This window comes from Columba livia, chromosome 26, assembly GCF_036013475.1.
Source record: "Columba livia isolate bColLiv1 breed racing homer chromosome 26, bColLiv1.pat.W.v2, whole genome shotgun sequence".
NCBI classification, from domain to species: Eukaryota; Metazoa; Chordata; class Aves; order Columbiformes; family Columbidae; genus Columba; species Columba livia.
Window position 1 is genome coordinate 4,361,028 of NC_088627.1, and position 15,355 is coordinate 4,376,382.

General features: G+C 49.4%; 2 protein-coding genes across 17 annotated transcripts in view; one reads left to right on the top strand and one right to left on the bottom strand.

The window, feature by feature from the left end:
* The window catches only part of GRHL3 (grainyhead like transcription factor 3), a 111,031-nt gene extending 107,762 nt beyond the window's left edge, over positions 1-3,269 (top strand). For all 16 annotated transcript variants that reach the window (XM_065041811.1, XM_065041818.1, XM_065041808.1 and 13 more), the window contains one exon: positions 2,396-3,269. In XM_065041811.1, coding sequence (XP_064897883.1) covers positions 2,396-2,510 — 115 coding nt within the window. In that variant the 3' untranslated portion in view covers positions 2,511-3,269. The remainder of the gene's footprint in view (positions 1-2,395) is intronic.
* Positions 3,270-7,394: 4,125 nt separating this feature from the next.
* LOC110355388 (O(6)-methylguanine-induced apoptosis 2-like) lies at positions 7,395-15,329 on the bottom strand. The gene is given in 5 exon segments (XM_065041241.1): positions 7,395-8,387; positions 8,727-8,752; positions 9,057-9,295; positions 14,383-14,405; positions 14,408-15,329. Coding segments are annotated over 5 exon segments (699 nt in total). The 5' UTR covers positions 14,595-15,329; the 3' UTR covers positions 7,395-8,163.
* Between the last annotated feature and the right edge of the window lie 26 nt (positions 15,330-15,355).

Below are 15,355 nucleotides of genomic sequence, written 5' to 3' on the forward strand. Positions count from 1 at the left end.
GTGAGCTATCCCAATTGGTCGGGAGGCTCTTCTGCCTGTTGCTGAACTTGGGGCCCTCGGTGCCATCAGGTGCTGCTCACCCACGACCCCCAGAAATGGGAGTTTTCACCCCAAAGAGCAACACTGGCGGCCTCACGAGAAGAACGACTGCAAAGGACAGTCAGGGGGGTCAGTTTATTGTTACAGCTTTGGGGCTGAGCCAAAACTCAGGTGTGTCAGCTGTGCTGGTGGCTTCTGACGTGGCCACCGCCGGTCACCAGCCTGTCACCAGCCAGCAGCTCCGCGCTGACCAGCTCAGCGCCAGCATCGCGCGGCAAGAGAGACCCGAGCACGGGCGCGCTGGCAGGCGGGCCGGGCAATGGCAGCGCTGCAGGGACAGGCCACCTCTGCTTTGCTTTGCTTTGGGTTTGTTCGTCGCTTGGTCTGATAAGTAGTGAATCTTGTTTAATAATGATTGAGGGAAAAGAGGTAACGTCTTTTCTATCTCTTCCCCAAAATAGAGGGGCAAAGAGGCAACTAATGAAAAGGAAATTAGATTAAAAAGAAAATACGTTTGACACCTGATTTAATGGAAGCTGGACATGGCTGATGCCACAGGTTGTTGCTGAAGCGTGGGGGACGTACAGGAGTTTCTCCAGTCTGCTGGATGTCAGGGCCGGACACTGTTTTCTGCTCCCCAGATTTAATTTTGTCCTATTGCTCCACCATAAACAACCCTCTCTCGGTAATTACGGCTTGAGGGTCAGGCCTTCCCCTGGTGTAACGCTGCAAAGCTCCGTGGTCCTGCCTGGATTTACCGCAGGCTGACCTGCTGTCAGTGTCAGCTCAGCGGGATGAGCTCACCCGCATGGACTCGGTCTCGGGCTGACTCAAGAGCAATATGAAGTAATTTTGTATCTTGGTGAGGTTTGGTCTAGAAAAACAACGCAGTGCTGAGATTCCTCATCAGCACTCCCTTGAGTCCTTTGTGTTGAGAAATCAGCTGGAAGCACAGCAGCAAGAGGCACGGATGGCATCTCTGCCTTCCTGCGCTGGGATTGCCCTGTCACAAGGGTTTTGGTGACAACCCACCCCTGGGTGTCCCTGCTGTCTCTCCGGGGACACCCCAGACTCCCAGGGACATCAGGCTTGGGGACCTGGGCCCCTTGTCCCCGGGCAGCCCCAGCACAGGGGGTGAGATGCAGCCGTGAAGGTTTGTGACTCACCGGGAAGAGCCCTGGACACCAGGACAGACCCGGCACCAGGACAGAGCTGCCACCTTCCCCCCTGCAGTGCGGGGACAATGGGGGGGGCTGTGATGAGCTGTCACCGAATGCGCAGAAACCAGTTGCTGCAACGCGCTGTGGCCGCAGTGACCTCCGAGCTGTTCCCCAGAGGGACACCAGGGCCCCGTGTTTGTGCCTTTAAACTGAGTTTTGTTAGATCCTCAGCCTTTTCTTGTTTTTAATCTTGGCTTGTGCAGCATTGCACAATTAATGCTGCTGCCCCATTAATGACCCCAGCAGGAACCTGGAGGGGATGTGCTTTCTGCAAAGAGGGATAATTTGTTCTCTTTGTTTCCTCCAAAACAGTGACAAATTTCCCAGCTGATTTACGGGAGCTCAGTGGGGCGATGCAAAGCTGCCCCGTTACTTTCATTACAGTAACGAGGGGCTCTTGCCTGGCACAGAACCGCAGCCTCGGGTTTAAATCGGCTGTTTAAGCGTTTCCTTCTCCCCGTGTCTCTGTGTAACTGATTCCAGGTCAGAGCAGCTGTGGGATCCGCAGCGGGGTTGGAGTTGTGCCCTCGTGCCCCCAGCTCAGCCTGCGGGTGTGTGTTCCTCCAGAACGGGCTCGGGGCTCGTCGGCACGGGAGCTGGTGCTGGGCAGGAGCAGAGCGTCCTGGTCCAAACCACTTCCATCTACTCCCAGAGCGGCCTCAGCTTGTTCAGAATAACGCACCCCTAAACGCACCCGAGTGAGGAGTGAGCAATCCTGCTCTAAATTCACACCCTGCCGTAATCCAGATTAATTTGCCTGTGTAGCAAATGCTGGGCCTAGGCATGTCGAGGGCAGAATTGCGAAAAAGCTCTGCAGGATGTTCTTTTGTGTTGTCTCAAGGCTTTAATTAATTAATCATGGCCGAGCTCCTCCAGCTGGGGAAGGTGGTCCCTGCCGAGGGCCGGGGCTCCCGGCCGCGATAACGCTGATCGTTAACAGGGCAGTAATGGCGATTCTTAATGGCGATTTTGCACAGAGACATTTGGGAGAGGGCCGCCCCCCTGCCACAGCGCTGGTGTTCCCAGTTCACGGCGGGGAGTCCCGAGCGTGCAGGGGGGTCTGGCCCTCCTGACTGAGCCGCTCTGCGAACCTTCCCATGTGCTGCGTCTGACCGGCGCTTCTCCCTCTCCCGCAGGATCCTGGTGAACATGGACAACAACATCATCCAGCACTACAGCAACCACATGGCCTTTCTCCTGGACGTGGTGGAAGCAGAGGACAAGTTCCAGATCATCCTCAAAGAGCTATAAAGAGCCACAGGCAGCACTTACCGGGACTTCTCTCAAAGCCGGCAAGCTTGACCCAACAGAGCTCAGCCTAGTGCCTTGACTTCTTGCCTTTACTTGAAATCACTGCCGCTGGGGCTGGCCTGGGCCTCCCAGTGCCAGGCCGGAGACTGCTTGGAAGATCTGTTACTGATGTGAACGTGGAACTTCTCTCTGAGTTTATTATTATTATTTTTTATTTTATTTTATTCCCTTCTGGCGATGGGCCTGACCTTCTGTTTCACAGCCGGGAGCGCGCAGCTGCGCTGACACGGCTGTCAGAGCCCGGGCAGGGGCAGGAGCCGCCCCTGCTCGCTGCTTGGCCCGTGACGGATCCAACCCCGGGCCCTGGCGTCCTCCCAAGCACCAGTCATGCAGAACCTTCAAACCATTTCCAGCGGGGCTGAGCGCAGCTCTGCGCCCCGCTCTGCCCGCAGGGACTTTCACAGCGGCATTTAAACCTCGCCGTGTTTCGGACACTGCCGCTCCCGTGCCCCCCTCACTCATTGTAAATACCACGAAGGCCTCCATAGCCCTTGTTTATACATTTCTGATGTATTGTTCCTTTTATATTTTATATATGTATAAATATGCATTGTTTTATATTTGACACAGTACGGTGACACAGAGCATTTCAAACACAGGCTGCTTCACATTTCTCCGTGAACTCCTTTTGTAACTGTGTTGTTGGTTTTGTTGTTTTGGATATTCTGTAGTAATAAAGGTTGAAAGATGGAAAGTGAACTGTTTGCACCCAGCGCTGGAGGTTGGAGCTGGGAAGGCAGGAGGTGACCTCAGGGGCGCAGAAAGGACTCGAGGCTGGTCCCATGTCTGGGGCAGAGAGAGCAGCTCTGCTCCCGCTGGGAAGGGGGTTTTGAAACGTTGAAACGCATCAGGCTGGTGAGTTTTGGATTACTTAAGTGTTGTTATCACGACGAGGAGGGCCCCTGAGATGAGGCTCAGATAAGTCTGAAGGCTTATCAGTGTTTGAAGATCTCTCCCAGCACTCTGCACTCCTTCATATCATAAACTCCTTCCTCAGCAGGATTTCTCTGATTCACTGTTAGTTCTGCGAGGCCGTGCCCTCTGTCTTGCTCCGGTTAAAACAGGCACACCAGCAACCCCCCAATGCTTGGTGCTGTGAAATCTGCAGGTCCCTGCATCACCCCGAAGCAGCAGGCGGGTGCAGCGCAGGTTTGGGGGGTGTTTTGTGCATGTGATGTTAGAGGCTCTTGGTGACCCCTCATCCCTCAGCAGCTCTAAAAATCTGATTTCTAGGTAACTTCCTACCAGTGTAAACACAGCACTACGCATCTGATTCCCAGTTACACCAGTCTAACTCCACTGATTCCAGTGGTGTTACTCCTGATTTACAACAGCCAAAGTCATGTCACTGGTAACTTGAGGCTCCCAGCAGAACAGGGATGGATTTTGCTGTTCCCTTTCACACTGGCTACAAACCCATCTGAAGTTTCGTGGGGTGAGGACGGCGCTGGCTGGAGCTGCGCACGTCTGCTGCGTGCAAATGACTTTCCCCCGCTTTCTGTTCATGGGGCGGAGGCAGAGAGCAAGGTGCGTTTTCTGGGTGATCTTGGCTTTGTCAGGTTTTATTTAGATCACGGCAACTCCGCTGTGTGCGGGGAAACGCTGGTTGATTCACACCAGCGTACGAGCAGACGAGTCGCCGCCCCCTGCCAGCCCTGCCGAGGGTGGGTGTTTTGCTGACTGGCTCAGTATCGCTCATCCCTTCCAGCAAAGGCGAGTTGCTGTAGAGGTTGCGTAAAGCAGAGCTCCCAAATACATGAGAGCATTCTTGACTCTTTGCCCGGAGCCCACCAGTTCCTTTTGAAGATTGAGATACGAGTGATGAAGGCGATTCACCTCGGAGCGAACAAAGGTCGTGTGAAAGTATGAACCCACTTGTGTTTTCGCAAAAGGGCTCGTGCTGACAAACGCGAGCGGCTTCCTCTGGAGCGGCGTCTGCTCCGGACGGTCGGTGGCTGGTTTGTGCTGACTCCGGTCAGATGAGCTTGTAAAACGTCCCGGTGGGTTGCGGAGGGTGTGGGCACAGAGGTGGTGACATGAGGCATCGTGCTCCAGCTGCGCTTGACGCCGTGCAGCAAACCCGTGTCTGTTCTCCGAGCCAGTGAGCGGCAGAGGGGCAGGATTTGCCCGCGATGCCCTTCACATCTATTTCTACCCTGGTAGGAAGGACCCGCTGCCTGGGTAACATCTGTGGGTGTGCTCAGTCGCCGATTTCTATTTCGTTTACCAGCTGAAAGCACCAAGAGGAGTTATTTTGCACCTTGCATTAATTGTAGTAATCACTCAACATCTACACAACTGGAAGCTTTCGATCAACTTTAGCTAATTATCATGTTTCGATATACACTACGAAGCACCACTAATTAGCTGCTGAGCCACCAGCCACAGTGGGCTGAGGACAGGGCTGCCCACTATGATGTAGTGTGTGCTTTGCACAAGTCCTGTTTGAGGACCCTGCTCTGGTGCCCCGGTTCTGCTGCTCCCAGCGCTGGGAGCCACTTCCCACCGCCGCTGTGGGTGCCGGCACATTTCCCAGGTGCTTTGGGCGAGCAAGCGCCTGCAATGACAGAAATGCATTAAAAAAAGAGAAATGCATTAAAAAAGAGAGCCATGGCAGCACGTGAGCTGAGTTGTGCAAGAGCTCTGGTATCCCCGGTGCTGGGTGGAGGGCTCCGCTCCTCTCTTCTACAAATAACACCCAGTTTCTATGTCTTTATTCATGCTTATTCATTCCTTGCATCATCAACCAAGCAGCTGAGGATCTCAGTGTGTGGTGTGGTTCTCCATCGTTGTACAAGGAACAACAGCATCCCGTGTTCTGCTGGGACACCCACACGTTGTGTTTGAGGTGCCCTGGTGCTGTGTTGGGTATCGAAGAGGATCAGAGACGAAGTCACCTCTGATCTCGTGACTGCGAGTTTTGATCCAGTGGAATTTTCTTCCCCTCTTTTCGGGCTGGAGAAGAGATGTGAGGTTTTTTTCTAGCAACAGAGCAAAGACTACATGGATGGTGACGATGGTGTCCCCTTGTCCCTTCTGTGCACTGACATGGATTGCACGAGTTTGTAATATATTTGGCACGAAAGACTGAGGAAAATGAAAGATGGCATTTCTCTGCCATCTGCAGAAGCTGTTTCTAGCGCATTCACTTCCTCTTTAATTACTTTTGGTAACCCTCCTTAACAATCCTGGGCCAGATCTTCAGCATGAATAAACTGGCCCAGCTCTGTTCCTTGAACTGAGAGTGATTTACCTTGGCTGGGGATCTCGTCCCGGCTTAGTCAGCACAACAGCTCTCGGGGAGCTGCGTGTTGCCGCAGTGCGTTACAAGTCTGGGATGTGATCCGGCCGCGGCTCCAAAAAGCCCATTACCCCATTTGTGCTGCTGCAAGGGCTCTGGAGAGACCGACGGCACCCGCGTCTGCTATTGCTGGTACAAAATCTGCAGCTGGGTAAGCTCGAACGCTAGAAATGATTGCAGTATTGCTATTGTCTGCTTCTCCAGCCCTTCAGTCACCTCCCAGAAGGACTTAAGAACCTTAGAAGAAATAAACAGGGTAAGAAATAGGAGTGTGACTAACTGAAAAAATAACGTTACTTGCGCCCGGCAACAAATAGCCAGTGGGCACTGAGGGACATGATGTGCCCAGGCTGAGCTCAGCTCTGCCTCCGGCCCAGGACCAGCTCTGCAGGACACAACTGCGCTGAATCCAGAGGTGTAAAGCCAAGCAGACGGTGCTGGGCGCTCTGTAACGCTGCTCTCAGCTGGGGCACAGAGGCTTGTTCTCCTCTCTCCCTGCGAGCGCTCCTCTTTTCCAATCAGACAGAAACACATTGCAGGTGAAATGTCTGTTGTCTCAACAGCCAGAATGATGTGATAGTTTTACACATGCACCAGAACTCACAGAACCTGTTTGTCAAACGCACTGACAGCCAGTGATGCTTTAATGGCCTTTACATTGCAAACACGCTTTTCTCAGTCTTGCCTTAAAAAATAATATTGTAAAATACGGATGAACAAGTTAAATAAAGAGCTGGCGGCCGGGACTCCAGCACTGCTTCTGCCACATTGCTGCTGTGGGGCCCTTTGGAGACCGTTCAGCCATGTTAGACCATCTACACATGTCAGGAAGCACCATGCTCCGATTTTATATGAATTTAGATACTTGGTGCTCATCATAAACCTACTGTGCCCCACTCACAAAGGGTCCTACATGCCCTGTGCGAAGCCCAGGTGGAGGAGGATATTTACTCAGTGGAATGGCTGGAACAGGGAGTCAAGCAGCGTTTGTCTGTCAAGAAGAAACAGAGATGTAAGGAACTCATCCCAAACTGATGAGGTTTTATGCCTAGAAATAAAAGCTGTGGTTTCTGTTAAGTGCCCTGGGGAGGTGGATGCTTTACCCTCCTAAGCCAAAATCTTCCGGAACTGATGTGGGGGAAAAAAGGGTCCAGTTGCAATGCCATAGGCAGCCCCTTTGTTTATTGTAAAATACCAAGACTTGTGGTCCAGCCTCTGCAGAGACCAACTGCTCCAGAGCGTGACAGTGCTGAGCCCAGGACAGCCCCGACAGCCCCGACAGCCGTGCCGGATGACTCCAGTTCTCTCCTCCAACCCCAGCACTTGGGCGTGGAGTGTTCTTGTGTTTTTTGATAATACAGACTGGCGATCTTCTCATATTTAATTTGCCCTTTCCTCTAGCCCTCTGTTCTTATCAGCTGCCACTTGGCACTGCTTCCCTCCCAGCCTACGGCTTCCCACTCTTTTTGCAAAACACCTGTTATGAGATACAGCTGCTGAGAGATGTAGTAAAGATACACCTGTTGGGTAAGGAGAGCTGTGGGCTCTCTTGTGTTCTCATTCTTTTCCATGGTCAGGAATTTATTGTTGATCTTAATCTTAGGCCAGGCAACGTCAGTGCATAGTGACAATAAATTTACTTGGACAATTTGCTGATAGGCAGATTTATTTGTCTTCTCATAAGGATACCAAGGGGGAGGAGGAAGAAGGGAGTTTCATTTCATGCCTTTTAATCTCTTAGAACCAAGTGGTAGGATGGATACAAGAGACGGCAGCTGTGGCTTGAATTAAGTAGCTGAGACTTTCACAAGCCCCTTTCCAGGTCTAGTTCCCAGCTTTAGCTGGGGCTGAGGAGATGTCAGTGTTTTACCCATCGGGTTCCTTGAGCTGCTGCGCAGCCATGAGCCTCCTCCACATTCCTGCCCAGCGGTTCCCATATTCGGCTCTCTGTGCTCAGCGTGTTCCTCTGGGGCTGAGTTTAGCCACTGGCGATGCAAAAAGAAGCGCAGCCTAATGCATAAAACCTCTTCCTGGGACGTGAAGGATCTTTTTCCAGGTCATGTGTGCTCTGGCTTCTTGCTCTGCGCAATGGGGATAAGAAATTACCCCTCCATCATAAGGGTGGTGCAGTATTTAATTACTGTTTGCAAACGTCTGAGGGATCATCTGATAAAGGTACCTCTGATACGCTGCTCTGGGGTGTTACCAACCCACACTCCCCTCCAAGGCAATGCCCTGGGACACTTCACCCCTGAGCCAGTTCCTGTGACCCTGTGGCAATAACTGGCCCCATCAGACCAGGTGACATAGTGGGGACATTGCAGGAACACTGTCCCACGTCTGCCAGGCTGGACCTGCCTGAAAGGAGCTTGCTTTGCTTCCCTGGAGGTTTATATGAGTTGCAGGTTCTGGAGTAAATCTGTCCACCCTTGTTAGGAGGAAGGTGTTTGACTTGAAGCAAGATGTTATACCCGTGGGAGACACCTCGATGAGGGAACCGGTGATGTTGTAGTGACCTATCAAACAGGAAAAGGATGTAAATACCAAACAAGGCTGCAACAGCGGCACTGAGGAAAGAGAGCGCATCAGTCAGTGAACGTAACAGAAGGAAAAAGAACCGGTATAACAGGACTGCGTGAGGAAATCACTTCTGGATTTAAAACGTGCTGTCCTGGGCAGAGCTCATTTCGAGGGACACTGATAAGGCAACACTAAACTTTGTCCTGAGCCATAGGAACAAACGGAGATATTAGCAATTAAAAAAAAAATCAAACAGGAGGAGAACTCGCACGCGGTGTAACTTGTGAGATAAGCTACAAAGCTACGTGTCCTCGCACTGCGGGTCTCAAACTCACCAGGCACTGGGCCTGCAGATGGAGTACTGTGGATCTTGGTACATCATGCACTAAAGTGGCTTCTCCTGAAGCCTCCGGCATTTACACGGAGTTGTGGGGCGTTCTAGTGAGTCCTCATGGCTACTCAAAAGTGTGAGGATGGTTTCTGGATGGTTGTCTCAGCTGAGGTTCAAAGGGACCTATCCACAGCTCACTAGTGTCCTGACACCTGCTTACATCTAACGTGCCTTAAGAAGGTCTGAGGGACCTGAATTTGCGTGTGATGGTGCTTTGTGCCCTGCAGAATCAGAACTAAAGTCACCAGCAATGTCTTTCTTCCCAGCTCAATGCCCATGCACACAGAGGAGGACATTTTCCCATTTTTTCCAGTTTAATCCTCTTGTGGTTTCAGACACAGAAACGTTGTTGCTCTGCTTGCAGAAATCCATAGAGGTGTGTTTCAGAAAAAGGGCTTGTGAAAGCCTTTGGATTGACTTCACCTGTGGGTAATCACCGACAAAGGAAAACCCACATTTAAAATCCGGTTGTCTCCATTGCGGGTGACTCTCATGATACAGCTGCTGGCAGCACTAGGGCCAGAATCTGGGAGCGCTCAGCCGGTGCAGGTAGATCCCTGTGTGACCGCCCGTGGTGCGGCTGCATTTACAGACGCTGAGGACCTGAAAGTCTCGCAGGAAATGTGACTCTGTGTGTTTAAGTCTCTTTATTGTTGGGACTTTTTCTAACCAGGCCATAGCGAGAGAAAACCTCTACCAGGTAAGGCTGATCATTGATGTAAGTAGAAGACACTATGCAGAAGAGTGAGGAGGTAGCAAGAAACCCGCATAATAGATTCAAACACAACAATACTGTTGCTTTTTCCCTGTTGGGTTTTTTTTCATGTTTTCTATATTCAACTAGTGAAATGCCTACAATAGCCACAATGTTTAACTGGCTTTATTTTAATATCGGTTTTGAGGACAGCTTGGGACACTGTTTTCTTGTTTCTCACTCCTTTTTTCCTCTAATATTAGTGTTCTTCCAGCTGTCATTGTCCCAAAAGCTGATCCTCCAGTTACCAGACAAAAGCTTCTTTTACCCTGAGAGGAGTGACCACGTAAAAACTGCAGGATCTGGCCTTCTTTTTAGATGTCTCTTTGTCTATAGTCATAAATTATCAGACACTGCCATCTTTTAAATAGATAGTTTCCTGTTCTGCTTCTTGTAGGTTAGATATTATCTCCTACAGTAAATCATGAGTCAGTGATTAATTCAAGAAGGCCGTTCCCAGAAGCAAATTCTTACAATGTTAAAAATAATATGATGTGAATCCATTATAGTATGATATAGAAAATAATTATGGCCTGCAAACTAGTGTAATCAGCTCAGAACATGCTGGGGCAGATACTCAGTCGGAGTGAGTCACTATAAGAAAGTTCAGTCTTAGCGTATAGGTTGTGTGAGCGAGCACGGTTACCTCATGTCAGCCGGGCCCCGGTAACCCTGTACGTGTGCTCTTTGCACACCCAGACCGTGAGGTAAGACATGTTTGTTTCAAACACCTTTGCTGATGTTTAAACTATATCAAATTACTTTATAAAAGCATGAATTGCTTCAAGAACATGCACGCAGCCAGTTAAGATGTCTCGGTTGATGAGTGGCAGCTTATTAAGCTTATTAAATGGTGTCGTCTTCATTCTGTCTTCAACAGCTGTGCGAAGTCATCAGATATTACGAAGAGTCACTGTGCTCTGCCTCTCCACACAGTGGATGTATCTTGTGTTAAAGCGCATTTGAAAAGCGGACAGGCCACTGGGAAACGGCTGCAATGCAGACATGCTGTGCGGAAAAAGACAAACTCTCCCGAAAGAATAACAAAACAATCCCAAAGTAATCACAGCGATAGCAACACGCCATTGAAGGGACAGGAAAGTCCATTAGCAGTGTGTATATTATTATAAACTATCTGATAATTGTTAATAACACTTTATGTTTTGTTATTATCTCCTGTATCTCAGAACACGCTCTGAATTCCTGCGGATTAAAGCTTACAACACCCCAGTGAAGCCTGGTCACCGTGGGCCGGGTGGGGAGCAGCAGGCCCAGAACAGTTAAGTGACTTACACAGGGGTGAATCAGCAGGAGGTTCAGGAACTGAACCCCAAGGCTGGGTCCTCAGCTGGTGCGAACTGGTGCGGCTCCACGGCGGGTGGAAGGGCACAGGCAGGTATGCCGGGTGTCCGTACGCACACCTGAGTCCCAGCTCTGAGGCTGAACCTCAAAACCCAGAACCTGTTCAAGGTGTAACGTTCACCTGCCTTGAGCTCCTTGGCGGGAGTTCTGTACAACCAACTAAGGCAGGTTGGATTTCTGGGATGAAAACTCATTGGATGCTTTTTGCTTTTGGCAGCAAAGCCAGTGACAGATTGGTGACACTGTCAAATCCTGCGCCTGGAGTTTCATTCTAGCGAGAGAAATAGCACACGCGTTGACCAAGGTGTAATAGTTATTATAATACCTGTCTCCCACAAGCACGGGCTCACCCCGATGCCAATGGGACAGCTCCTGTCCCCAGTACATCCCTGCTCTTCATCTTCCTGAGCACAGACCAAAACATACCAATTATTTCTGGAATAACTCTGAGAACAGTGATGCTGGAGCAGAGCAATGGTCCGTACAGTCCATATGTGTCCATATGTATCTAAACAACTTTTAAACCCCTCTTACAATGGATCCTACTGGCCCTCATGGCTGAGTTCCACTAATGAACTACTTTTTTTTCTTTATTTTAATTTGTGTATCTGTTGCTCCAAACAGCTTCCATGGTAAATTACCATCCCACTTCACAAATAGAGGATGAACAGTGTTTGTACATTTACGTCCTCCTTTCACACTTAAATATCTTGGGTTTTGAGTTTATGATGATATTATTCTGCTTTATATGATATGGAAAAACTCACCATTTCATTTTTCCTAATTATGTCACATACATTTCAAGGTGTCTGGAACACCTTGCTCTCCCTTAGGCAGGGTCTGCTTGGTCTTGCTCTGCTTGGTCTTGCAAAAGAGTAGAGCAAGGATGAGAATGGATGGGAGCGGGCGGGCAGTGCTATCTGCCGGAGAAGACGCTGTTGATTTACAGTGAGATCACGGGCAAATCGCTTCACCAGTCTGTTTTTTCACTGCAGCTGAGCTGTTTCTTTCCTACGTGCATGGACAAGTGTAATAGTGCTCCTACAGTGCTAAAAATAATAAACCCCAAATACGTGCCGCTTTGATTAAAACTGGAAGAGCACTGCAAGGCATCAGACCGCAGGTCTCCAGTCCTTGTTATCTGCACACATAATCCTTGTGGATTTGCTCACAAGTAATCTTTTCCACCTGTTTTTCTTTCTAGGAAAATGCTCCAGTACAAGCCAAAAGCTGCGGCACGTGATACAACTCCAGAAATTTCAGCAGAGCTGCTCTGACTTACGCTTCGTTTCAGTTTAGCCCCGGTGTGATTCTCCAAGGATGCCCAACTTCCAGGAGATTTCTGAAGCCGTGGTGTGAGGGTTTGCCCACACGGAGCAGGATCCTGAGCTGGCTGGTTTTTATCAACCCCCAGAACTAGAAGCAGAACAGACACCACACTGCTCTGGTCTTCAGCTTGCATCTCCACATGGCCAAGCCATGTAGAAACCCTGCCACGTGCCTGAGGTTCTCCACCCTGTGCTCCATGGACAAGAGGGTTGTGCTGAGGAAAGCAAGATTGGTCCCATTTGCTAGAACTGGCTATTAAAATTGCAGCAGGTTTCCAAAGCAGCTGATAAAAAACTGCATCTGCAAGCTCCATTCCCTGATGTTACCCAGGCTTGGCTGCTCCCGCTGACCAGCCTGCTGAGGTTTGGATGGAGTCCCATGCTCAGCCCTGCCCTACAACAGGAGTTACCACTCTGGCAGCACGTTCTTGATTAACGCCTTCCAGGAGAGCACGTGTCGGGGAAACGGCTACAGAGCCCTTCTCCATCCAGCGCATCCAGCTCGGGTTTGGCATGCCCATCATCACCTCGGTGTTGTTGAAAGTAATTGGAGATTAGACATCTACACGCCTATGGGAATCTGCCTCCTGCTAAAGTGACTGCGCACCTTGGTGCCCTTTGAATGCTTTGAATCGTATTCTGGTAATAGAAGGGGGTGCTGAGCTGCGAGGTGAGTCCATCAGAAATACCTTGCTAACTCCAGTGTTCTGATACCCAAAGGGATGTGTGAAGAGAGTGGTAAACTGGCAGAGGTACAAAAGTGGGTCAACTCACCTGTTAGGTATTCTAGGTCAGGCAGTAAGAAGCAAATAAGCTCTTTACGTTGTCTAAATTACAAGCGGGTAAACTTCAGGTACTGGCATTTATCCCTGACTACTCTGCTAAAGGAATGTGTTCCAAAATGGCTTGTGCTGGAGAGGATGGAGTCAAGTGCTTTTGGTGGAGGAAACTAAGTCAGCAGCCCCCCCACGGTCTAGTGTTAATGGATCGAATGCTTTCCATCCCCTCCCTGGTGCAGTAACTTTTCTCTAGGGATAAAGCTCAAGAAAGAATCAGCCCAGCCCTTGTGTAGCTTGTGGTTTGGCTTCCTGCCCACTCTGCCCTTCAAGCAGGAAATTCTCAAAGGGAAGGGAGTGCTTTGTGAAGCTACCCGAAGACTCTGCCTCTTCTCTTTTAGTCACAACTTAGCATCAGGTCACCTGGAACTCCTGGAAGCTGACCAGACAGACTGATGGCGCCTACAGAAGGTTATTTAAGCAACTTCTCTACCTTGATCATTTTCCCCTCATCTTTTGTCCTTTGCGTCCTTGATTGCTGTTATTCAATCCCGAGATAATACACTCTTGATATCACCGAGATGGGAGAGACAAGCGAGGAGGAAGAGATCAAAGGAAGAAGAAAGAGAAGATGCCAAAGGCAGAAGAAGAAAGAGGGAAGATGCCAAATACTTCCTTGATTTACCTACTTTACATACCCGGTACACAAAGTTTCAGAAATTCTTAATATACTTAATTTTCAGAGTTCTGGGGTTACCACGTAGTCACCAGACAGCAGGAGGCTGTCAGCAGGGGCCACGGGCATCCTCTTTCCACCAGCCGAGGAAGCAGCTTGAAAGCTGGATCCAGAAAGCCCAGGAGGCCCTTGGCACCTCCTGAGTGTCGGCTGGACTTGAAAAGGAGCCCGGCAGAGCTCAGCCTGCACAAAGCGGGTTTTAAAATATCTTTCTGCTTCCCTCTGCTGGCCAGAGAACAGAAGTACCAGTGTAGCTCCACATCAGGAAAGGATAAGGGTGAAGAACAGGAAAAGATAGGAGCGTGCTAACACTACACAAGCATTAATTTCACTAATTTATTTGAATTTGCTCCTGAATTTCATAAGAAATGCAATATATATGTATGTGTCCTGGGGAGCTCAAGAATATTGGAAATGGGACCAGAGAGGTGGTACAGGCGAGGGGCTTGTGTGCAGAGAAATTTCGAAGTTTAAACCAATAATGTCACTTTGCCGCTTTTCTCATCCTGTTTTCAGTTGTGATTACAAAGTTATTTGAACAACCTTGATCTAAACTTCATTGTTCTTGTTACAAAACGGGATCGGCATGAGTTGCAAAGAAATTCAAACCAAAAATATGAACTTCAAACATTTTTGTTACTCACTTGGTTATACTGAAATCTCTTTGGGAATTAAATCCCTTTTTTTCTGAGTTTGAGATTTGTTTCCTATGCTGTTTATAAGGACGGGAGGAGATCTTGAAACTTAAAAGGAATAGACAATGATAAAATTCTGAATATGGAGATACAGGAAATATATAACTACAGCACCGTCTTTCATTTAAATAGGATGTGTAAGTTAAAGGCAAATGTAACATTAATGCAGTATTCAAGGCAAGAACTCAGCAGACATTTCTGCATTCAATTTCCCTGTTTTATTTAAAAAGCAAAGGGGGGGGGGGGGGAAACAAGCACTTTGAAGCACTGCTGTTGATGAATGGGCTTGAAGGGTGACTCAGCACTGTTAAATCACTTTTGCAGGTTGTCCTCATGTTCTGAGTCAGGCGTCTGAACAACTCGCAGCACAGGGTTTACCCTCCCAAAACCGAAAATCTGAGCAAAGATGCTGAGTTCCCCGGCTCCTGCCCAGCTCAGACGTGGAGCTGCTCGGTGCCACCCAAGAAGTGCTCCAGGGTTATGATGTGACAGCATTTCTTGGTCCCTTGTGCTGGGTTGTACCCAGGAAGAGCAATTTTGTGTCTGAAACACCTGCCACTGGCTGTAGATATGAACTGTTCTGGATGCCACTTCCTATTGCTCAGTTTCATTAATGAACCCTTGCTGTGCTTGGAAAGAAAAACCTTTGTGTGGTTGGGGTTTTCCTCCTTCAGCTGTGGAGTGATTGCTTCAAGTGCTGCTCCTGTTTGCTCCGTGGCACCAAGCGCTGCTTTTCTGCTGGTTGTACATTGTGCTCCAGAACACCCGTGAGTGTTGTGGAAGGGCAGGCACCTGTGTTAGAGCTACTGCACATCGAATGTAACGTCTCTGTGTAGCGCCAGTTTGTTTTTTAAACAAATCAGAGATATTAACGTCCAGCAAAAGGGCAGAGGCTGGAAGGTCTACACAGATACAACGGGTC